This window comes from Manacus candei, unplaced genomic scaffold, assembly GCF_025592945.1.
Source record: "Manacus candei isolate 608988 ecotype Guabito, Panama unplaced genomic scaffold, ASM2559294v1 h1tg000037l, whole genome shotgun sequence".
Taxonomy (NCBI): Eukaryota; Metazoa; Chordata; class Aves; order Passeriformes; family Pipridae; genus Manacus; species Manacus candei.
Genome location: NW_026138085.1, coordinates 8,066,059 through 8,089,488, shown reverse-complemented (window position 1 = coordinate 8,089,488; position 23,430 = coordinate 8,066,059). Strand labels below are relative to the sequence as shown.

At 57.8% G+C, this 23,430-nt stretch overlaps 1 protein-coding gene across 6 annotated transcripts in view; it reads left to right on the top strand.

Annotated features, from left to right (window-relative positions):
- ABLIM3 (actin binding LIM protein family member 3) overlaps positions 1–21,414 on the top strand; it is a 53,278-nt gene extending 31,864 nt beyond the window's left edge. Inside the window, exons 2-23 of one of the 6 annotated variants that reach the window (XM_051793572.1) lie at positions 606–746; positions 3,213–3,396; positions 3,796–3,908; positions 5,877–6,003; positions 6,116–6,209; positions 9,871–9,958; positions 10,773–10,831; positions 11,095–11,166; positions 11,547–11,702; positions 12,817–12,846; positions 13,319–13,448; positions 14,299–14,397; positions 15,784–15,834; positions 17,135–17,269; positions 17,523–17,587; positions 17,892–18,039; positions 18,734–18,763; positions 19,222–19,280; positions 19,789–19,849; positions 20,017–20,024; positions 20,578–20,658; positions 21,063–21,414. In XM_051793572.1, coding sequence (XP_051649532.1) covers positions 606–746; positions 3,213–3,396; positions 3,796–3,908; positions 5,877–6,003; positions 6,116–6,209; positions 9,871–9,958; positions 10,773–10,831; positions 11,095–11,166; positions 11,547–11,702; positions 12,817–12,846; positions 13,319–13,448; positions 14,299–14,397; positions 15,784–15,834; positions 17,135–17,269; positions 17,523–17,587; positions 17,892–18,039; positions 18,734–18,763; positions 19,222–19,280; positions 19,789–19,849; positions 20,017–20,024; positions 20,578–20,658; positions 21,063–21,176 — 2,045 coding nt within the window. In that variant the 3' untranslated portion in view covers positions 21,177–21,414. Of the gene's footprint in view, positions 1–605; positions 747–3,212; positions 3,397–3,795; positions 3,909–5,876; positions 6,004–6,115; positions 6,210–9,870; positions 9,959–10,772; positions 10,832–11,094; positions 11,167–11,546; positions 11,703–12,816; positions 12,847–13,318; positions 13,449–14,298; positions 14,398–15,783; positions 15,835–17,134; positions 17,270–17,522; positions 17,588–17,891; positions 18,040–18,733; positions 18,764–19,221; positions 19,281–19,788; positions 19,894–20,016; positions 20,025–20,577; positions 20,659–21,062 lie in introns of those variants that run through there. The other 5 variants (XM_051793567.1, XM_051793568.1, XM_051793569.1 and 2 more) reach the window with 5 other exon arrangements.
- The last annotated feature ends 2,016 nt before the right edge of the window (positions 21,415–23,430 follow it).

Here is a 23,430-nt window from a genome sequence, read left to right as displayed (position 1 = left end):
GGGCCAAACACTCAATTGCCGTGATGTTTGAAAGCTCCTTGAAAAATTACTTCTTCTTCCAGTTCCTAACCAAACAAATGGAAGCTCCAAAAAAACAGCAGTTCCTTCCCCTGCTGCTGCCAAATCGGTGCTCGCTGGGCTGTTTCTGAACGGGTCAGCAGCAAGCCAGGGCTGCCTGAGGGCTGAACAGAGCAGTGGGTAGCTGGTCCCTGTGTTGTCCTTCTGCACCTGCTTAGGAGACAGGAGAGCATCCAGGGAGGCATGCTTGGCTTTGGGGCAATGCTGCAGGTGACCTGGCTGTCCATGCAGGGACAGGGAGCAGTGCTTGGGCGCTTGCACTGCAGACCAGTGAGCCAGATATGGGACGTGGCTCTTTTGTGGGGCAGGGAAATCCCAAATCCAGACAGGAATGGGCACCCAGCTCAGAGTCGCTGGGTGCTGTCCTTTGCCTTTAGTGATGTCCTGATGTCCGGCAGCTGTGTCGCTGTCACCAGAGGGCTCTTTGGCAGCTGCCCAGCAGAGGTCAGTGCAGTGACACCCAGCTGTGTCCCAAATGCTAACAGACCCCTTCCCTCTCTTGTTTTCCCCTCCCTCTTTTCTGCCAGCAGTTCCCTATCAACAAAACCCCTACACCCCTGGGAGCAGCTCCTCCGTGATCCAGTGCTACCGCTGTGGGGACACATGCAAGGGCGAGGTGGTGCGTGTCCAGAGCAATCACTTCCACATCCGCTGCTTCACCTGCCAAGGTAGGTGGCCAGCTTGCCCCACAACCCTGGATGCAGTTTGGAAAGCAAAATTCTGGGGACTGACTAACCTGGCCCTCTGAGATGTGGTCACATGCCCAGGGGTGGCAGCTTCCTGCAGGGTGTAAGTGGCATGGCACAGGTGGGAGGTAACGGCACGGTGCCCCTGCCTGATGCCAGAGCCTATGAAGGGATGGCCAAGACCTGAGCAATGTCACTACCCTTGAGCAGCCTCAATGCCAGCAGTGTGCGGGTACAAACGTGCCCATGGCCCATCTGTGATGTGGCTGGGCCACCACCTCCTTCAGCTGCCTGCCCCCAGATCAGGAGGAGGAGGAGGGAGGTATTGCCAGCCTGGCTGAGAGGCAGTGAGGTGATACTTGGAGTGGCTCCTGGTGGGGTTGGAGCTGGGTGACAGAGCACTGCCACCCGCCCAGGAGACGCGACTGAGGTGTTGTGGGATGTCATGGGATGCAACTGGGACTCAGTGGCCCTCAGGGCTGCCAGAAAGGGAGGAGGGAGGTTGTTTGAATCCTCCCTGAGCGCCAGAGGAGAGCTGCAGAGCTGTAAAGCTAATGGTGCAGAGCTGTTGTGAAGGGCTCCTCAGCACCTTTATTAGAGCAGCTGCTCTCAGCCAGGCCAGTAGCTGCTTCTGTAGGCTGTAAAACATCCCATTTCAGGCCTTTTTAAAGGTCTCTGGTCTTCCATGCTCCCAACACTTTGTACTAAGCAGGATATAAATCCCCATCCCCGTGGCCATACTTTGCTGCTCTTTCCCAGAGAACAGCTGGTTTGGCTGCAGGGGACACTTCCCTGGATGGTCCCCACTCCTGCTGCAGCCCTGTCCCCAGTGGCATGGGCAGCCCTGGATCTCTGGGAGAGATGTGGGTCCCAGACTGCCCTCGGGGCTGACCTACACCTGCAGGGCACCGTGCTGAGCATCCTGCCCTTACCCAGCTCAGACATGGAGGATCCAGCAGGAGCTGAGCATCCAGACAAAGAGCTCAGACAGCTGCCAGCTTCAAAGGACCCAGGAGCCAGCAGGGAGAGCCTGGCAGTGCTCGCTGCCCGATTTCCAAGTGAAAGGGAATATATAATGAGAGGAAATCCTCCTGTCTCACCTTCCCTCACCTCCTGCCACCTCTGGCTGGCTGCTGCCAGCTCCCACAACTGCCTGTCCCTGCCATGTCTGCCGGAGCCTGGCATGGGAGTGCAGCCCTGGGACGTGCTGTGGGTCCCAAAGCAAACAGGGCATAAACCAGCTTCATTTTATCTTGCTGCTGCTTCCTAATGCTGTCCCAGAGCTGGTGACCTGTCCCTTGTTGCTGACAGGCTGTTTTGGAGAGCAGTGGGTGCTGGCCCTATGCCCCTCAGGTGGGTACTCACAGCACCAGGGAGCAGCTTGGCCAAGGGATGCTCCAAAGGAGAGGAGCTGCATCTCTGCCCCCATGGGCCCTGCAGCAGTGGGTCCAGCTGTCCCCTGCCACTCTGGGGAGGGTGGCTGCTGTGTGGGCTGGCCTGCAGGTGCAGGCAGGGTGTGCAAGGACAGGACAGAGAGGTGCTCAGGCCTGAAGGGTAAAACAGAGACCAAGGTGGGCTGTGCCAGCAGGTGCTCAGTCGCTCTGTAGTCCCCCCTCCACCCCATCACCCTGCAGGACGGGTGATGGGCATTGTGCAAAGGCTCCAGGACCTGGTCCCTGTGCCAGGCCAGATGTGCCCTCAGGGTCTGATGCTCTCGAGGTCTCTCTGGATGGAGAACTCGTGGGAGGGAAATGAGGCTGGGGCTGGCCACATCTCCTTGGATTACTGTGATGGGCTGTGCACCACCCACGGTTCCCACAGCAGGGAAGGAAGCGAGGTTGGGCTGGACACCTATGGAAAAACAAGCACTGAGATCTCCAACCCCAGTGTGTCCCAGGACCTGTACCCATTAGGGCACAGCTTCATGTCCAGGCCAGGGAATGGGGATGGCTCATCACAGAGGCAGCCATGCCCCAGCGCATGGAGAAGACCTCTCCCTAGTTGTCCCTAGGGCATTCCCAACTCTTTGCTAGTCCTGTTCTCAGCTTCCTGACACAATGAGAATGTCAAAAGGAGGGGCTGAGCCTCAGCCAGGTGCAGTGGGTCCAGGAGGGGATGCCACTGGCCCCTGCCAAGCTGTTTGTTCATGGTGTAGGGGGGGCTGCAGAGGTTCCCTCCAAGCCCTGGGATTTCCTCTGGGAGCACCCAGCCCTGCTGTCCAGGCAGTACCATCCTGCACCCCGCCACAGCCCAACACTGACATCTTGTGGTGCTGGGAGAAGGCCCCAGCCCTCTGGTGGGAAGGGAAACCCTCTGAGATACCTGCAGGAAGCTGTGTCCCCAGGGATGCCCTGGGACTGCTGCTGGAGAGGCAGCAGAAGTGGGCTCAGGGATCCTGGGCTGGACCTGCCCACTGTCCCCGTGACGGGTGCGTGTCCTCCCCTCCAGTGTGCGGCTGCGACCTGGCACAGTCGGGCTTCTTCTTTAAGAACCAGGAGTACATCTGCACCCACGACTACCAGCAGCTCTACGGGACCCGCTGCGACAGCTGTGGGGACTTCATCACTGGAGAGGTCATCTCCGCCCTGGGGAGGACCTACCACCCCAAGTGCTTTGTCTGCAGCACCTGCAGGTGAGTGGAAATCATCACCAAACATTCATGATCCCCTGGAGAAGCCTTGAGCAGCTCTTGGCTGTGCACCAGACAGAGGGGTCTTCGTTAGCCTGCAGCCCCTTGTGCCCCGTTCAGCATCACAGCAGGCACTTCCTCTGTGTTCTCTAAGTGGAAACCCTTGGGAGGCAATGAAATGGTTCCAGCCATTCCCTTTGCAGCCTGGAGACCTCCCTTGGTCCTCCCACCCCAGCACATGTGCACCCTCGCTGCCTCCTCTCGTAGCCCTTGCCTGGAGCCCCTCTGCTCCCTGGCACCGAGGGTCCCGCTGGCCCCTGGGGTGGGAGCTCCCGGGCAGCCCCAAGCACTGCATGCAGGGGAATGAGCAGCTCACACCTCCCCCCCTCTCCTTGGCCACAGGAAGCCCTTCCCCATCGGAGACAAGGTCACATTCAGTGGGAAGGACTGCGTCTGCCAAAACTGCTCCCACTCTCTCATCAGCACCAAACCCATCAAGATCCACGGGCCGAGCCGTAAGTTGACTGCTCTCCTGTTACGTGATGGCTACAAGGAGCGGGACCTCATGTCTGTGGACTGTGCTTGGGGAGGGTGACAAAACAGGCTTAGGGGCCACGGGTGTTCACAGAGGTTTCGGAGGAGGAGGAACAGGGTAGTCCTGTGGCTCCACCCAGGATTGCAGGTCACTGCTGGTTTCGGAAACTCCCTTGGCCTGTTTGTGACCTGGGCAGGTGCCGCCACCCTGGCGGGCGCTGTCTGAGGTCATGGAGAGGTTTTGGAGCTGAGTTTGCTCTGAGTCAGTTGCTTTGTGCTCAGCTGCACCAAGGTCTGTGTCCAAGTGCAGACCCTGGGACTACTCACCCGGCTGTCCTAGCGCTGGCATTCCTTGCTGCCTCTACAAGTACTGAAAGGCTTTTGACACTCATCCCCTTGCCGTGATGAACCCCTGCTAAAACTCTGCTTCAGGCACTGATCTCCAGGGCTTGCCAAGCATGGCATGAAGGGAAGGTAATCCCAACCTGAGGTCAAAAGCAAGGCCAAATCCACCCAAAAGAGCTTGTCCATTGCTGCAGCTGAGTCCTGCAGCCAGGGCCAGAACCAGGACTGTGGTCACTCTGTCACCATGGCAGCACTGCTGGTGGCTGTGTGGGTTGACTTACAAGTTGGTGCCCCTGGGAGCCCCCCCGTCAAGCTGCCTCCCCCCAGTTCTCACCATGGCCTTGATGGAATTAAGAGATGTGGCAGGGTTCAAATGAGCCTCAGCCAGAGGACAGGGATTTCTCCACCTTCCTCCATCACACCCTGAGCTGCCCAGAGCCAGGCTGTGCCTGACCCACAGCAGCCACTGTCTCCTGTAGCAGTGCCAGGGGAAGGGCAGCCACACGCTCTGCCTCTCGCCTTCCTCTCCCTTCCCATCCCACCCCCTTCCCACCAGTGCTCCTCCCTGCCGGGGTTACCTGAGGGCACCATGCTTTATTCATGGACAGCTGCAGGCAGATGTAGCCTGCCTACTGCATGTGTCACTCACAGCCCCAGTCGCCCTGGTAGTGCCACCCAGAAGGGTGGCAGGGGAGGTGTGTGGGCTGGAGCCCATGCTGGTGCATTCTGCAGGGATGGCATCCCTAGGAGGATGTTGAGCCTCTCTCTGCAGCTCCAATCCTATGAGCAACTCCAAACCAGAGAGAGGAAATGGATCTTGGCTCAGCTTGCTTTTTTCTAGGGGTCACAAGTCCTCCTCACTTAGCTTTGTCCAGTGGGTGGGAACTTGGCCCAGAGTAGCTTGGGATGGGCTGAGTGGAACAGCCTATCTGCTCCCACTGTGCAGTGCCATGGCAGGGAGGGGGTTAAGGAGAAATCCCATCCGGGCAGACCTGCTGCCCAGGGGGAGAAGAGGACAAGGAAGAGTCAAGGTCAGGCTCCGAGGCCCATGTGCTTCCTGCTCCCAGCCTTGATGGGAGCCAGGGGAAGCAGGGAAGGAAGGGAGTCTGGTAAATACTGCAGCGGGGCCGGACGTGGCTGCCGGAGAGCACAGCCCTTCCTCTGCTGCGCTCGTTGCCGGACACTTCCCACTGCTCCTGCCTCGAGGCAGCCCTGGGGACCTGCCAGGACAGCATAGCCCCTGGCCCTGGCTCAAACTTGTCACCCAGCAGGGAGACCCAGCTCTGTGCTGTGGCGGGTGCGTGGCTGGGTGCCAGCTGTACCGCAGAGGTGCCAGCTCCAGCCTTCCTCCTGGTTCATATGCTGGGAACAAGCACAGGTGGTGTATTTCCATAAAGAAATGATCCCCAAGAGGCTACCCCTGGAGTGGTCTCAGGAGCTGGGTGTTTATAACAGCATCATCCTTAGTGAAGTCCTCTGGGGCAGGGTTTTCCTCTGGGTGTGAGGGGTGTGCCAGGTTGGATGACTGGGGTGCCTTGGTGTGGGCCAGCAGATTTGGGTGTTCCTGCTGTGTCCCACACTCCCCCCCTCTTCTGTGCCCCCAGACTGTGCTGGCTGTAAGGAGGAGATCAAGCAAGGCCAGTCCCTCCTGGCCCTGGAGAAGCAGTGGCACGTCAGCTGCTTCAAGTGCCAAACGTGTGGGATCATCCTCACTGGCGAGTACATCAGCAAGTGAGTGCCACCTTCCTGGCAGCACTGCCAGGCTCTGCCCTGAGGGGCTGGGGCTGCAGCAAGGGACTGTCCACTCACCCACTGCTAACCCCTTCTCCTCCCTCTCCCACAGGGATGGCATCCCATACTGTGAGTCTGACTACCATGCCCAGTTCGGCATCAAGTGCGAGACCTGTGACCGGTACATCAGTGGCCGGGTCCTGGAGGTGAGTTCTGGGGCCACAGCCACCCCATCCCGGTCTGTAATAGGGACATGCCTTGGGGAGGTGTGGGAGTTGCCTAATCCTGCCCCCCTGTCATGCTACCCTCCATCTCTGGGGGCCATGGCTCGTCCTGCAGCAGGTGTGTGGACACACCTTCTCTGGAGAGTGGGAGTGGGGAAGGAGCACCAGAGCTTAAGAGAGGTGGCTTGGATGCCTGAGCTCTGGAAACAGCCAGAGTGGCCTGGATGTGATGAGATGTTTCTGGAGTCCAAGATGTGGGGACATTAGCCTTAAACAGCTGCTGCCATGCCTGGCTCTGGATGTCCCCAGCACACTCACCCCAGCCTGCCTTCTGAACCCATCCATGTGCCGGCAGCCTGCCTGTTGCCTTGGAAACATATCCAGCACGGCTGCCCGCTGCAGAGCCTGGGTGAGGGGCTGCAGCACCCTACCCATGGGCAGCGGTCCCCATGGCACACTCCTTTGCAGGGCAGCAATTGGAGCAGGGGGTCTCCTTCAGTGGTCCAAATCAGAGGGGGCTTTGCTCATTGCATTGCTGGACAGTAGGAGCTGCTCTGGCAGAGCCACGGAGAGATGCAGGGATTCCACAGGGATCCCACAGCAAGGCAGCTGTGGAGTGTGTTTTGGGTGATGATGGGGCTGCACAGCCGGTGAGGGGAGTAAGAGTTGCTGTTGGGGAGGGACAGAGAGGTCCATCAGGGCTGGTCCTTTCTGGCAGCCAGGTGGTCACCTTCTGCCTGTGGCTCCTGCTCCTGGAAGTGGCATGTCCTGTCATGCTTTCTGTTTATACCGCAATGTGTGCAGGGGGAAAAGAAATCCAGTCTGAGGGTAACCCAAAGGCTCAGGAGGCACAGAGAAAGATGTCAGAAGGATAACACTATGGAGCTGGGCTGTGGTGACACAGAGGCAGCAGTGCTGAAAGCATTCTCAATCACTCCTGCAACCTCCCCTTCTGCAAAGCTGAGCGGGAGGGAAGGGCTCCCATATCTCTGTCATCCCCAGATTGCAGCAGTAGGAAGCTGTATCCCAAAATCAGAGGTACCGTGACTCCACAATGAGGCCACAGGTGCTGTGGGCTGGGTGACTGACTGTGTTGGTCTCCAACCTGCTGAGGGTTGTTCCAGGACATCTCCAGCCTGTTTCACTCACAGTCTACCAAGAAACCATCACCCTCTCTGGTCCTGCCGGCTGGGCTGGCCTGGGAACACCCAGCCTTCCAAGGAACCTCTCTGAAGCTGGAGCCAGTTGCCAGGAACATTTCAGCATCTTCCCCCTCTCTGGGGGGCTGCCTCTACCTGGGAAGGCTTTCTGCTGACTCCAGGCTTCAGCAGCAGTCCCAGCACTGGCTGCTGGGAACATGAGCTCAGCACTGCAGCAGCTGCCAGGGGCCGGCTGCCCATCACAGGGTCACTTCATCAGCAAGTGTCTGAATGGAGCAGGGCAAAGCCAGAGGTTCCCCAGACATCAAATCCCTGCTGCTGCTCCCCTGGGAAGTCTGGTCCCTGATAGCCCCGTGCCGGGATAGAGCACCCTCAGCCACCCAGAAGTGTGAGCAGGGAGGGTGTTACGTGGTACGGGATGTTCAGTGTGTGAGGGTAGTGAGAGGAGTCAGAGGGGAACTGAGACCCCTGTCATAGAATCATAGAATGGTTTGGGTTGGAAGGGGCCTTAAAGATCATCTCGTTCCAACCCCCTGCCATGGGCAGGGGCACCTTCCACTAGGCCTGGTTGCTCCAACCCCTGTCCAACCTGACCTTGAACTCTTCCAGGGTTGGGGCATCTGTTCCAGGTTCAGGGGCCTTGCAGCCCACTCTCCCTACCCTCCCTAGTATGTGCTTGCTCACAGTATTGAATCATCTATAAATCCAGAGGCTTTAATTGTCTTTTCTGTCAGAGTGTGAAATGGAAAGGGTGCCTTTAAATAATTTTAGGCATTAAGGAGGCTCCTCATGCTATCCCAGCAGCCTTCAGGCATTCCCAACTGCTCCAAGCTGTGCAGCCAGGCTTGGATGATTAATGAGTCTTTAAGGGACCCAAGTGATAACAAGCAGTTATCCCTTGCAGCCTCTACCAGCCTTGTACAAGCTGTAGCATTAAACAATGCAAAAGGAACAAGGTTTGTGCATGGTTTGGAGGGTTGCTGCTCCGGAGGAGTGCGGGTGTTGAGATGTTGGGTGGCTTTTGGAGAGATTTATGATGAAAAGCAATTTGGGACTGGGGCTGGTACACACCACAGGGGAGCAGCCAGTCTCCCTCCACATGGCATCTTAGAATCATAGAATGGTTTATGTTGGAAAAGACTTTAAAGCTCATCTCATTCCAACACTCTGCCATGGGCAGGGACACCTTCCAGTAGACCCATCCAACCTGGCCTTGAACACCCACATCCTGATCTGTAAAGCATCCCCTTTTAGCACAATCTGACCTGTGACAGCAGATAGGAAAAGGTGGATATATATGGGGTTTTTTTTCCTTACTGTCAGCACAGCAAGCTGTTGAGGGTACTGATAGAGTCCAAGAGCACTAAACCCTTCCCAGATTCAGAGAGGGATGGGGGAAGGAGGAAAGGAGGAGGAGTCCAAACTCATTTCCTCTGCCTGCACTGAAACCTTCCACTCATTTTTGTTATAAACTGGAGGGGGAAGGCCACTGGCTGCCATTTGCACCCCAAGGACACTGAATTCCAGGCTGATTTCTATGGGCAACCCATGAGCAGGTTCTCAGTTATCCTCACAGCAGATTTCCCTGTTGATTCTCCCTGTTTCAAACTGGCTCCAGCCCCCTCTATCATAACCCCCCTTCTTTGTCTGTGAGAGCCTCATCTTCCCTCTGCCACCTTCAATTCTTCTTCTTCTTCTTTTGGATTAATATGGGAGTAAAAAGTTCTTTTCTGGGCTCCCAGCCCAGAAAGCGAACCTATAATTGAAATGCTAGGAGACACTTTGAGGGGGAGCAAGCTCCCAATTTAAGCTGTTATCCCTGTCAAAGAGCAAAAGGAGCAGCCTAGCTTCCTCTCAGCTGGGGAAGAGCATGTCACTAGCACTGAAGTTTGGGCATCGCTCCACCGAAGGAGAAAAGTGTCTTTCGGGAGGAGCTGGCAGTGGTAGCCAGGGATGGTCTGGCAGCAAGAAGAAACCTTTGCTTTGCGAGGTTTATCTTTGGAGTCCTTCTTCTCCCTTTACTGCTTCCCTGTTGTGGCATCCTGGGCCAAATTTGCTGGTTTTTTTCAAAGCTGTAGAGGAGGAGCTGGTGCAAAGCATGGCTGCTTAGCTGAGTGCTGCTGCAGAGGGCCTTGGCTATTTGCAGAGTGCAGGGATGATTGATTAGGGTTTGTAGGGTACCTTCTCTGGGGGTTTGGGATCTCCTGGTTCTGCTTTCCTGTGTGTTGGAGATCTCAAGGAGATCAGAAAATTCACAGTCTGACTTGTAGTCCAGCAGGTCAGAAACACTCGTGATGAAGAGGTCTCTGGTTTTCTCCATGTGATGTGAAGGTCTCCAAGGCCACTGCGGGCAGTTTTGTCCCATTCACCTTGTCATTGTCTGCAGCAGCGAGGGCTGTCAGGGTCACTCACCCTCAGGGACATGAGCAGGTCACCATGTCCTGCCTTGCTCAGGGGTCCCTGTTCTCTGCTCACCCCTGCAGGCAGGAGGGAAGCACTACCACCCCACCTGTGCCAGATGTGTCCGCTGCCACCAGATGTTCACAGAAGGAGAGGAGATGTACCTCACAGGTAGGGGTGAGGAGGGACCCCTGGCCCTGTGTTGGGGTGTGGACCAGAATGGCTGTGTGTGGGTGTCCTGGCTGGGGGGACTTTGGGGTTTGGGTCACTATGGCACTGAAAGGGCCTCTTTGTGCAGCAATACCCCCTCCACTGCTCCCCAGCACCTGCACTCTTCCTGGTTAGGGTGGCAATCATTTCTCTCCGTGAAACCTTCCTTGCCACTGAGCTGGAGGAGACTGTTCCTCATCAGAAGCTTTTTGTTCCCTGCGAGTCTCCCTGCACAGCTGGGGAGCACTGCTGGGCATGCCTGGATGTGTCCCTGGCCTTCTCCCAGTGAACAGAGCCTGGGGTGGGTGCAGGGTGCTTATCTCCCTGCTCTCCCCAGCCCCAGGGGAGGGTGGTCCATCCCCAGCTCCCCCAGTCCAGGTTAGCTGGCAAGCAGCACTGGAGGGGTAAGGCTTTCACTCAGCACAGATGGATGGTTTGGGTTTGGTTTTGGCAGGAGCTTATGCCCTTAGAGCTGTTTTAGGGGCTGTTTCCAGCACAGAGGGAGGGTTTCTTTTCTCTCAGTAACCCCTGCTTGCCTGTCACAGTTTAGTAGGTTTGGCCACTGTTCCTCAGTGCTTGGGAGCTGTTTCATTCCTTAGTACAGACAAACAGTCCCCAGTGTCTTGAGTCTTCCCACCAGGCATGTTCCTATGGCACTGCTGGAGATGGCAGGGACAGGATGGGATTCTCCCATGGCAGGGGAACCTGGATGATCCCTGGCAGTGGGGGTGAGCTGTGTGTGGAGCTGAAACACTTTCCCTTTGCTGCATTGCAGGCTCTGAAGTGTGGCACCCAATCTGCAAGCAGGCGGCCAGAGCAGAGAAGAAGCTGAAGGTAGGCAGCAGGGTGAGGGGCATCTTAAGAGGTGGCACATCCCAGGGGATGCCCCCAGGTCCCTCTGCAGGAGGGGAACTGTTGTGGCAGGGTCTAAGCTTGGAGTGGCTTCCCGAGGCTGCCCAGAGGATGGTGGGTGGCTATTAATGGACACCTGGTGGTGCCCCCAAACCAACTATTTGGCTTCTGTACCCAGCATGTGCCTGCTCAGGGGTCCCTCCTTGCCATGCTCTCACCTGCCTTCCACCTTTCTGCCTCCACAGCACAGAAGGACGTCGGAAACCTCCATCTCCCCTCCTGGTTCCAGCATTGGCTCCCCAAACCGTGTCATCTGTGTAAGTACAGCTCTGCCCCTCATCCAGGGCCACAAGGAGGGGATCAGCAGTTTCCAGAGCTGCTCTTCAGTGTGAGGTGTCCCCCAGGGACAAGCCCAGCATTTGGGGACAGCACTGACAAGCCGTGTCCCCTTGCCCCAGTGCCGTGCTGTGCCACCAGTGCAATTGGCACGGATCAGGAGCACTCAGAGGGGCACAGTCCTACCCTCCCAGCTCCTATGCCCCTACGCACTGCTGCCTCTCAGGCATCTCCTCTTACCTCTTCTGCTGCTGGGGTGATGGTGGGCTCTGCCTGCTCCACACTGTGCGTTCCAGCCTTCCCTTCCTTCTCTCCTCCTCTTCCTTTCTGTCTCTCTGTCTCTGTCTCTCCCTCTCCCTAGGCTAAAGTGGATAATGAGATCCTTAATTACAAAGACCTGGCAGCTCTTCCCAAGATTAAAGCCATCTATGAAGTGCAGCGTCCTGACCTCATTTCCTACGAGCCCTATCACAGATACACGTCGGATGAGACACTGGAGAGATATAGCTATGGGGAGGTACTGAGTGTTGATATGCCCAGTGCTGGGATGCACAGGGACCAGGCCCCAGTCTGGGGGAGAATTGTGTGTGGGTTTGCTCACTCCAGTGGGAATACTGCAGGGAGGCAGGAGTGGGGATAGGATCTCTCCCGGAGGCTCATCGCCACCAGGAAGAGGGCCTGGGCTGAAAATAAAGTGTTGGTGCTGCTGCTGTAGAGTAAGAAAGAAACCAGTGAGCTTACCAGTCACCAGTGAGCTTACCAGTCACCAGTGACCTTACCAGTCACCAGTGACCTTACCAGTCACAGACCCGACTGCAGGGATAGCACTGCGTGGGAGGAGTGATGTGGCAGGGGAGGAGCCCATCACAGCCCACAGCGGGGGAGGAGGAGGTCACACAGCAGCACATGTGCATCCCTCCAGGGTGGAGGCACAGACGATTCCCAGGCTCAGCCCAGAGCCTGGCCCCTGGCACACAATCCTCCTGGCCACCCAGCCCAGCACAGCACCCTTGGAGCACGGCAGGGCTGCCCTGTTTGGTGCCAGCCCTGCAGGCAGGAGCAGGGGCTTGGTCAGTGCGTTTCCACAAGACTGTGATGAGATGATGCCCCAGCAGCATGTGGCATGGGACTGTCCTGCCTGCCTAGGCAGGCTGGGACTGCTGGATGAGTTCAGTAAGTCCACGGAAGAGAAGGTCTGAGCAGCTCACACAGAGATGGGGCACCTGAGGTAGTCTTGGAAGGGGACTTGATGGCCAGCAGGAAGAGCATCTCTTACATCAGCAACCCCAAGGTTTTGCCCAAAGCCTGGCTTCCTCCAGCCCCCCAGGCTTGGTGCAGGCAGCATGGCCATGGCCCACTGTGGAGCACCCAGGAGCAAACAGCTGCCTTCCCCCCTTGCAGCTGCTCCACTGAGGTTTCTGAGAAGGGTTCTGCTGGTTCCTCATGCTAGTTCCCCTCTTGGCCAGGGGCTTCCTGCCCAGTGTCCTGTACCACCAGCCACCCTAAATGCCTGGCAGCTGTAACTTGGAGAAAATGAGCTGCTGTGGAATCCTGGTCTGTCACTGCTCCTCTTAACCATGTGCTGTCTCTCTCTCTCTTTTCCTTCCCACTTTGCCTCCTGCTGCCTCCAGTCCCTGGGGACCCTCTCCCCATACTCGCAGGTAATGCCCCTGCGGGCACTGGGAGGTCTGTCACCTACTGCTGCTGCAGGATGTCCCTCTGCCCAGGACAGCTGGGGCTTTGCTGATCATCCCCCCCACAGCTGTTGACTGCCCCAGGGTGGGACCCCAGGAGAGTCCTGTCCTTCAGGCCCTGAGGAGAACAGGGTGCAATCCCTCCCTGGCAGAATGGACCCAGGGTGCAGAACCAAGCACAGGGCAAGGAGACAATCTCCAGGGAAAGAGCCTCTGGCTGGACATGTCACCTGGTCTCAAACTCTAGGCTTTGCTGCCTGTGCTTTGGCAGCAGGGGAGGCAGAGCAGGGTGGGGACCCCCTCTAGCCAAGACATGCACTGCCCATAGTGTCACACTGCAGAGCACCCTCCCGGGCTGCCCCAGGCACAGGGATCCCTATCCGTGGGACACCTCCTGCCAGCTCTAACACCACTCTCTCCACACCTTCCCCATCCCCAGGACATCTATGAGAGCTTTGACACGCGGCAGAGGCGAGCCTCCAGCCCTGGCTACATCGACTCCCCCACCTACAGCCGCCAGGGCATGTCCCCCACCATCCCCAGGTCCCCCCACCATTTCTACCGCTCAGGTGAGGATTTCAGCTGCAACCCCAGGCTGAGCTAAGCTCAGACCCCCAGGTGGAGTGGGGATCACCAAAATGCCACTGAGACTTCTGTGGTCTCTCCTCTGGCAAGCAGGAGGGCTGGGGGGGGCATCCACCAGGGAGGCTGTGACCAACTCTGATCTGTGCATCCTCTGGTTCCCCCGACTCTTGTCTTGTGAGCAGCAAGGAAAGGCTGAGAAGGCTTTGTGGCTCAGACCTGAGCTGGGGCTCATGCAGGATGGGGTGGGGAGGCAGGTGACCTCCAGATCTGGTAAAGAGCCCCTCAGCTGCCTTGGTAGCTCTGGAATGGGTGTGCACGAGTGTGCTTGTGCCCAACCAGTGCTGTAAGGGAGGTCCTTACACGTGCACACGTGCATGCACGCACACCCCGGAGCATGTCGGGGGGAAGCAGAGTGTGTCTGTGCCATATCTCCTGTCCTTTGGAGCTGGGAAGGAATGACCAGGAAAACCTGAGGTCAGTAAGTCCAGAGGTCCTGCAAACCCCAGCGCTTCACCGCCAAGGGTCCGTCACCGTTTGTCTCTGCAGCACACTCGGCTTTCCTGTCACCAGCGGTGGGGCAGCTGGCTGTCCTGTACCAGCACCTGCACACGGGGTTTCCTCTGCATCCCATCTTCCTCCGGAGATGCGGGAAACCTCCCCCTGCTCCATCACTCCCTATCCTGGATCACGGCCCGGCTCACATCCCTGTGGGTTGCCCACAACCACATGGGTTGCCCCTGCTCTTCTAACACTGCTGCATTTAACACCCATTTTCTTCTGCCTCTTGTTCTCTCTCTCGGTCACTTATGGCTGCTTCTGCTCGGCACCGCGTAGGCACCGAGAGTGGGCGCAGCTCCCCCTACTATAGCCAGTTAGATGTGAGGTCCTCCACTCCAACCTCATACCAAGCACCCAAGCATTTCCACATCCCAGGTAGGCTCTGGAGCACCCCGGTCCCTGGGGAAGCGCCGTGTCTGTGGCATGCCCGCATGTGCCGTCCCCGCTGTGTCGCATGCGTAGCTCCGCCGCCTGCCTAGAGCCAGCTGGCAGCAGGATCTACCCTTGTTAGAGGCCATCCATAAACAGGACCTGCAGCTTGAACCCTCCTCCCTCCCCATCACCACCCGGAGGTCCCAGAGCCGCCCGGAGTCTGCTTGATCCTTGCAACATCCCTCTTCTCCCTCTTCCCTGACCTTCCTCCACTCCCCACACGAAGATGAGTCCCCTGGTGAGAGCCTGCCCCCTCCCCTGCCTCCCCCCAGGATCACCAGCCGAAGCGTGTCTGCCGGAGACCTTTCCGCACCCACCCGCTACAGATGACTATTTTATACTCCCCCTAGGGCCCGCTGCTCCCTCCCCCCAGATCTTCTGGGCTTGCCAGATGCCTGCTCCCCTTCTGCAGGGATTGCAGGGGGCCACCAGGTAAGGGCCACCACCCGCTCCCAGCCACGCAGAGTCCACGGGAACGGGGACGGAGCGGGCAGAAACGGAGAGTGGGGTGGGAAGCAGGCAGAGCTGCTCATCATCCTTCAGCACATGCAGGGGGGTCAGAACCACAGACAACCCCACTCAGCTGTAAGCATCTCCCACTGCCCTTGTCCTCCTTCAAAGCACGGGACTCTCCACTGTGCATAGCTGATGCCCTGGGATAGCACCATGAGGACACCCAGAGGCTCCCCACCATGTCCCCAGCTCCCATCCCATCCCTGCCAGGGTTTGGCCCCGCTGCCCGCCCTGCCCTGCCCTCCCGCTGCCGGTCAGTGGTTTATGGATGGCCCCCTCCCTGCTCCGCCAGCTCTGCTGCCTGGCCCCTGCGCGGGGGCTGCAGCTCTCGGCGCCAGGCTCCAGTTCGCTTTCCCTCCCAACTCGCTCTTTTCTCTCTCTGCTGCGGAAAGAGGCTTTGGCTGATGTTGTCTCACCCCAGGTAGCTCACAGGCGGTTCTTCTAGGTGCTGGCACCCCGAGAAACCGCCGCAGGGTGAGCGGTGATGCCTCGCTGCCGGCTGGCAGGGGCGGCCGGCGGCTCTGGCTGTGCCCGCCGCACCCGTGCATGCTGACGCTGGGTGCTCACTGCATGGCCTCTGCTCACCACTGCCCGCAGGCAGCCCGGGACCGCGCTCCTGCTGCCCGGCACGCCGGCCTGGAGCCGCGCTCCCTTGGGACACGTGGGCCCGGAGGCGGTTGTGTGATGGAAATGTGGTTGTGGGGGTAGTGTCTCCTGCAGGACCTCTGTCCTGCCCACTCTCGGCACGCCCACACTGACCTCTCCTTTCCCCTTCTTCCCTTCTTTCTTCCTTTTCTTTCTCTCTTCTTCCACCAGCCGCCGGCGAGAGTAACATCTACCGGAAGCCCCCCATCTACAAGCGCCATGGTACGATCTGCCTGCTGTGTGTCCATCCCCATGTCCCCGTGGGGACAGGACCAGCATGGGGCTCAGTCCAGCTGAGTCATGTCCAGGGGCAGGGTGGGAGGTGAGGGCAGGCGTCAGGACAAGATGTTTGGGCACTGGACTTTGGTGGTCTGATGTTCCTGCCTCCCCTCTGGGCAGCAGAGTGCAAGGTTCAGTGGGAGAAAGATGCTGCTTTGGACCACATCCCTACTATGAGGGATGGAGGAGAAAGCTGTCAGCAACACCAGGGTAGCTGTGGGAGGGTGAGCAAGGCAATGATGGGGTGGCAGAAGGTTCAAGGGTGGCCGTTGATTTCTGAGGCCGGGAGCCAGAGCAGCCTCAGAAAAGTGATGAAGAAGGTAATTTGTAGTTTCACATGGAGCCCTGGAGAAAAGTCACAGCCCATCCTGGATAGATGCTCCAGGGTGAAACAGGCCTGGCAGGTGTTGCAGGGTGGGGAGGGTGTTTGGTGTCTCTCAGTGGGGATGGATTGCACTGTCCTCACTTGCTTCTGCACATAGAGGGACACCAGCTCCCCCCAGCAGTAACTGTGTTTCCTCTCTCTCCCTGGACTTTCCCTTCCCTCCTGCCCAACTCCCACTGCCCCGCTGCTGGCTGCTCCTCCTGCTGTAAGTACCTGCTGTTGGCTGGGTCCCCTGTGCCTGCTGGAGGTGGTGGGATGGCCCTGCTACACCTCCTGTCCTTGATGTTCCTTCCCCTGTGAGTCTCCCGGCCTCTGGTGCAGCAGAACTCCCCTCTGGGTTTCTCATCTATGCTGCTGAGGCTCAATCTGTGTGTGTCCCTGCCATGGGGGCCAAACCCCTGCCAGAGCCCCTCTGCTCCCTCCCTCCTGCACAGCCCACTGCCACCTTCCCTTTGGCAGTAACCCGAAGAGCCCTTTCCCTGCTGGGACTGAGCTTTCCTCCATCCCCTCTCTCACTTACAGGTGACAGGAGAGCACAGGGAGGTTGGTGGCACTGGTGGGACTGGGATTGGGGTGAGCACTATGCAGGAGCCAGTGCTTGTGGTGCCGTGGGCTCTCAGCTATTTGGGTCCCTTCCCAACCACATCAGCGACAGCCCCTCTGCTTGTCACTGTCCCCACCATCTGCCTCAGCACCCTTGTCTCGAGGAGATGTCAGCAGTTTGATTATTCCCAGCTCTGCTACAGGCTGTCCCAGCCTTGAGTTGCTGGCAGTCACTGGCGGCGGGAGAGGATTTGCCTTCATCCCTGAGTGGATTTTTGCAGGCCCTCACTGTAGCTCTACCTGCTCCTTTTGCAGACAACCCCTCTGCAGCCACAAAAAGCAAAACCAGTGAAGACATCGCGCAGTCATCCAAGTACAGCCCTGCCTACTCCCCGGATCCGTACTACCACTCCGAGTCAGAGTACTGGCCCTTCCAAGGCTCGCCCAAAGGTAATAAATGCCTGCTGGACTGCGAGAAAGGGAAACCCATTCCTGCCCCCAAACCCAGCCACTTCCTAGGAGGGAACCTTGCTCTGAGTTGTGTCTGGACCCGAAGGTGGTGTTGGGCTGAGGTACCTGCCAAAGTGACCCTAAAATCCTGGGAGCCCCTGGGACTCAACTGTCCCCATGTGGTTGGGAATGTCTCCTCCCTACCTGCCTTCACTTTTGGCCCCATCTGACTCCCTCACATGTCTCCTTGCAGCACCCCGGGCCCGGAGGTTCTCGTCAGGTGGTGAGGAGGATGGGTACGACCGGGGCATGCACAAGGTGAGTGATGTCCCTGCCCACAGCCCAGTGATGGAGAGCTGACAGCAAACTGCCCCTGGTTGGCTTTGGGGAGGAGGCTCAGCCTAGTTCTCCCACCCAAGAAGGGGCCACCACTGTCCCTGCTGTCCTGTGCCATCTCTCCCCACCTTGGCCACCCCCGGCACAGGGTCTGAAGGAGGGGGAGCAGATGGGAGGTGCTGAGCCCATGCCAGGAGATGCCATGCCCTGTCATGATGTGCCAGGGGGCAGGGAGGGCTGGGCAGGGAAAGGAGGGGTGCGAGGTGGCTTTCCCTCCTCTGTCCAGATCCAGAGTGGCATTGGCAGGCTGATCCTGAGGGAGGAGATGAAGGCTCGGTCCAACTCCTACGCAGACCCCTGGACACCCCCTCGCAGCTCGGCCAGCAGCAGAGAAGCCCTGCACACAACTGGCTATGAGGGCTCCCTCAATGGCTGTAAGGATGATCCTGTCTGTCTGTCTGTCCCACCCAGTATGGCCCTGCCCCTCTGGGAAGTTTGCTGGGGTGGAGAGGGAAGAACAAGACTAGGAAGGGGAGGGGAGAGGAGAGGTGCTGGGCACAGAGTTGGCCTAGGAAAGCTCTTTTCGTTTCTGGAGAGCTCCATTCTTTCCCTGTGTCCCAGCTGGGAAGGGGCATCACCCAGTGGGTGTCCAGGCAACCTGGTGAAGTGCCTCGTGGGGTGGCTGAAGGGTCCCTTGAGAATCTGGCATCGCAACCACGCTGGGGTTGCTCTGACCTGTTTGGGCTGGCTGCACGTGTGCTTCACTCATGGCACCTCTGGGACCTCCTGGCACCCCAGACCTGCTGAGCAGCCTCAGGGCTGCCTTGTTTGCACTGCTGCTACCACACAGCACCCAGGGCACCCATCTCCTCCATCCCTGGGGCTATGATGGGGCTGGGGGTGCTTGAGAGCCTGGCAGCACAGATGGCCCTGCCTGCTCCATGGTCTCCATCTTCATGGCACGTCTGCCCTCATGGAGCTGGGACTGTTTGGAGGTGCTCAGGGAGCCCCTCAGCCCTGCGGGACTCCAGGGAGCCCCAAGGAGGACCCATGGGGTTGGGAACAGGCAGCACTGCATGGCATGGGGTGCTTGGTCCTCCCTGACAACTGGCTCTGCTCTCCTTGCAGCTCCCAGAACCCACTACCTGGCCGACAGCGGTGAGTGTGTGACCCTACAGCCCTCCACGGCTGGTCCCCCATGGCTGGGGGGTCCGGAACCCAAGCTGGAGGAGGTGCTGGGACCAGGGAGGGAAGAAGGGAAGCAAAAAAGGAGCCCTTGAAAGCCTGTGCAAGGGTAGAGCTGAACCAGGGCAGAGCTGATGGCAGCACTGGGAGAGGATAAGTCAGAGAAACTGAGAGAGGAGAATGTGTTGTGCTGAAGAGTGAAGAGGGAAGGCTGCCATGGGAAAGGCATTTTCAGGAGAGGAATATCAGCACAGGAGGAAGCCAGGCTGGAAATGAGTCGGAGCTGGAAGGAGACAGAGCTGGGTGACTGTGGAGCTGGGTAGTGACAGCTCTGTGGGAGCACAGAGGTAGGGTGGCCCAGTGGGTGCTGTCCTGGGATGTGAGGCTCATCCCTGCATTTTCTCTTACACATCTTGCTGGCTTCTTTGCAGATCCCCTCATTTCTAAGTCGGCCTCCCTTCCTGCCTACAGGAGGAATGGGCTGCACAGGGTAAGTGCCTCCTGCTCACATCCAGCTGCTGCCAGGCCTCTCTGTGCTGTTTGTCATTCTTCCCAGGCTCCTTAAAGCCCCCAGTGCTGCCCTTCCAAGACTAGGGTGTCCTGCTTCTCCCTTCTCTGCATCCCTGCTGTCCTTGCTGCCCTGTGCCAATCCAAAATGACCTTTATTGGTGTCCAAAGTGCCTTGTTCAGGCAGTGCCTGCCCTGAACCTTCCACAGGCATGTTTCAGAGAGATACTGGTGTTGCTTTCCAGCACAAGAGCTTTGCTTCGTATCCTGGGCTAGTGATTGCTTGGGACCAGGAGCTCTGGTCCTGCCTCTGTATGACTTGGGCTTGTCACTTCACCTCCTTCTGCCTCAGTTTCCCCTCTGCCAGGTGTGGGGAGCAGGTCCTGCTTTGGCATGGTGGGGTGCCTTCTCTCCTGGGAACATGGGAGATGCCATGCTGACTGTCTGGAGGAGAGCCCCTCTTACTCCTCCTCCCTCTGTTCCTCCCACAGCCTCCCAGTGCTGAGCTTTTCCACTACGACAGCACGAATGCCGTCAACTGGGGGATGCGAGGTAAGGGGCCACGGGGCCAGGGACCCTGAAGGCATTCCAGAGCCAAATCCTGTGGGGCTGCCACCTGCAGGCAGTTCTGGAAAATGAGGCTGGAGGGAGGATGGTGGGAGATCTTGGCAGCGGAGGGGTCAGCATGGCTCATGTCTCTCTTTTCTCTCTCCCCACAGAGTACAAGGTAAGATGCTTCTGCTGCAAGGTTTGGCTGTCAGCCAGAGGTGGGAGTCCCGGAGATGTGTCTGTGTGTCCCCAGGCTCTTCAGAGGGAAGTTTTGCCCTCTTCCTGCAATGCCCTGCCTTTGTCCCCCTCCATCCCCTACATGACAGCCCCATCCCAGGACTGTGGGGCTCGGACCAGAGTCCATCCCCTCCTGCCAGGGTCCCAAGCACTCGGATGAGCAGAATTGTCTCCTGGGTGAGGAACAGAGAAAGGTGGTTGTGGTGTGATTTCCTACTCACACTTGTACCTGGGTCACTCCTGGTTTCGCAGAGTGAGCAGGCTATTCCAGAGCCACCAAGGGGATTTAAGGTGGATCAGGATCACCCTGAGAGCAAGTCCCTCCTATGCATTGTCCCAACCAGTCGCTGGAGTCAGTTGTGCCACCCAAACACTGCTAGACTTGGCAGGAGGAGGTTTTGCCCTGGTGGTCCCCATGGCCTCATTCCCAAGTGTATCTCAGTTGTCTTCCTCTGTCTCTGGAGCTGCCTCATGGTCTTCCTGTCACTGTGCAGATATACCCCTATGAGCTGCTCCTGGTGAAGACAAGGGGGAGGAACCAGCTGCCCAAAGATGTGGACAGGACTCGGTTAGAGGTGAGAAGAGCCTTTTCCACTGGGGACATTCTCCTCAGGGCACGGAGGGACCTGATCCCGTGGGGTGTCCCTTTAGCCCCAGCAGGCAGCGTGTGGCTGTGAGGGGCTCATGGGTGTGTAGAAGCATCTCTATGTCTCCCCAGGAGCACTGTCACGGTGGTCCTGCTGCTCTACTGGCCGAGCAGAGCTGTTCCTCATGCCCACAGCACGATTGTGTTTGGCAGGGGCAGGAGGGAGGCAGGTTCTCCCCCTCTCCAGAGTGAGAAGTGCTGAGAGTTGTGGCACCCCATTGCCCCAAGCGGGCAGGAGATGCCCTCAGAGCCCCTCCAGCCTGGGTGGTTGCTGTTGGCCCTGGGTGGTGGCCAGAGTCCCCAGCTCTGGCCCAGCATCCTGTCTCTCCCCAGCGGCACCTTTCCCAGGAGGAATTCTACCAGATCTTCGGCATGACCATTGCTGAGTTCGACCGCCTGGCCCTGTGGAAGAGGAATGAGCTGAAGAAGCAGGCCCGGCTGTTTTAAATGCAGTGCACTATAAATATATACATACCTATAAATATATACATAGAGAGATCTCTATATTGCAGCTCTACATGATTCTCGGTGCTGTATGGGGCAGAGGTGCCCTCTGCGCCCCTGAGAGTGAATTGGAGTCTTGCAGATCATTTTATGCTCTGTGTTTCCTTTACTTTTCCAACCTTGTTTCTGTATCAGTCTGTGGGTTCTCCCGGGAGCTAAAGCCACATGGTTCCTGAAGCACTTGGCGTCTGTCACTGCTGCCCCACAGGCACATGATGGAGGGGGGGAGGATTTTCTTGCTGCAGCCACAGCACCCAGGGCTGGGGGAGAGCAGGGCTCTGGGATGGGTTTGGGATAGGGGTGTCCCATCCCCCTCTGCTCAGCTGCTCTGTGTATTTACTTATGGGTTGGAAAAGGCCCCGGGCACAATTGCAGGAAAGTGGGATCTCAGTAGGAGCTCCTTAAAGCCCTTCCTGCCTTTACATGCCATGACTGGGGGCACCTTCAGGATCAGAAATGCAGAGCTTGGGGCATGGGACAGAGAAGTGTTGAGGACCCCATGGGGAGCTGGGTGCACCCCCATGTCCAAGGTGAGAGCCTGAGCTCCGATGCCTCCAGGGCTGTTGGCTTTCCCTGCAAACCCCATATGACCAGTTTATCCTCCCAAGGTGCCGGAACGGCAGCTTTCCAGGCCATCCCAAAACCAAGCTCTTCTTAAATGAAATAGCCAAAGCCACCTCCTGCCTTCTGCAGTTTCTTGCTGTTCTTGAGGTTTATCCAGAGTCGAGAGGGGACACCCTGGGGTACCCAGTCCTGGGCCCCAGCTCCGTGGCTCTGAGGCCTCAGCACTCATGGGGGAGTGGTGGGGGTATTCCAGCTGGGAGCTGGGGGAAAGATCAGAGACAGGGAGGTGGGGATGCCAGTCCCACTAACTGCTGGACCTCTCCTGGGTTTACCTGAATTACCCCATCATGGATGCCTGAGTCCCTGATGAATCCCTCTGCAAGCCTCTGGGAATGACGGACATTCCCAGGGCCATTCAGCATTCCCTCCACTGCAAACTATTGGGTTGGGGGGGAGGTTGGGCTTATTTTTTTCATAAAACTAATAAGGTTGTTTCCACACAAACATTTTTCCTGGTGTCTGTGGTGCTCTGGTTTCCTATTTGCTTGTCCATCACAATTTTCAGGCATGTGACAGGACTGAACCGTTACAAACAGGCCAGGAAGCTGTAGGATATCTCTGCAGGAGCCAGGTCAGCAGGGTCCTCCGAGGGTACAGCAAGGGTTTTGCCTTCACTGTGCCAAGGGCCAGCTCTGCTTCTGCCTGTTCTGGTCCCCCCTCCTGTCCTGGTGTCTCCCATCGAGTGGATTGAATGCTCTCCTTGCCATCAAATGTTGCCCAGCTTGTTGCCCAAAAAGCCATCACAAGGTTCCTGTGTGAGGCAGCAGAGAGATGTGGGGCCCCTTGCAGGGGTTTGCCAGGGTGCAGGGGGCTCAAGACAGGAGATCTCCCTTAGGAGCAACCCCAGCTCTGGGAGCTTTACACCAACATGGAAGGGGCTGGGGACTGAGGTGGAGATGGCACCATTTCCCTGGTAACCACTCCTGTCTGCTTTAGAGCAGCACTAACTGAACCAATTTTATTTATAATTGTTTTACTTATATAAACTAGGGCTCCCTAAATCAAGCTTAACTGTTTGTGGCTACAGGAAACTTCCATCTCCAGCAGCAGTTTCAGTGATAAAGCCTGGAGGATATTATTAATAACAATAATAACAGAACAGCAGGAGTCTTTTCATTTTCAAATAATTTTATGGACAGTAACTAACTGTTCTCCTGCATGGCAAAGGTGGGAAAACTGAGGCAGGACACAGTGCTCCCTCCCAGAGCCAAGGCAGCCTCTCTGGCTCATACCATTCTGGGGCAGCAAACCTCATGGGTCACTCATGGGCTGTGCAGAAGGTACCCAGGTGTCAGCACCTGCCCTGGAAGCAATTCCTGCCTGAGCCCATCCTCTCATTTGGCTGCTCTGCAATTCCCAGCCACAAAGCAGCCCGAGCCTGCTGGTGTTGCCAGCCCTGGCTTATGAGCACCTCTGACCACAGATGACCCCATGTTATGAGAGAAAATCAGGGCTTGATCCAGACAGGAGGGACCAACAAACACCATCCAGGCAGGGAGCAGTGTCTGGGCAGGAGCTGGCTCTCAGCCAGCCATGGAGAGGTGAGAGAGGCTGCTGCCTCACAGCAATCCTG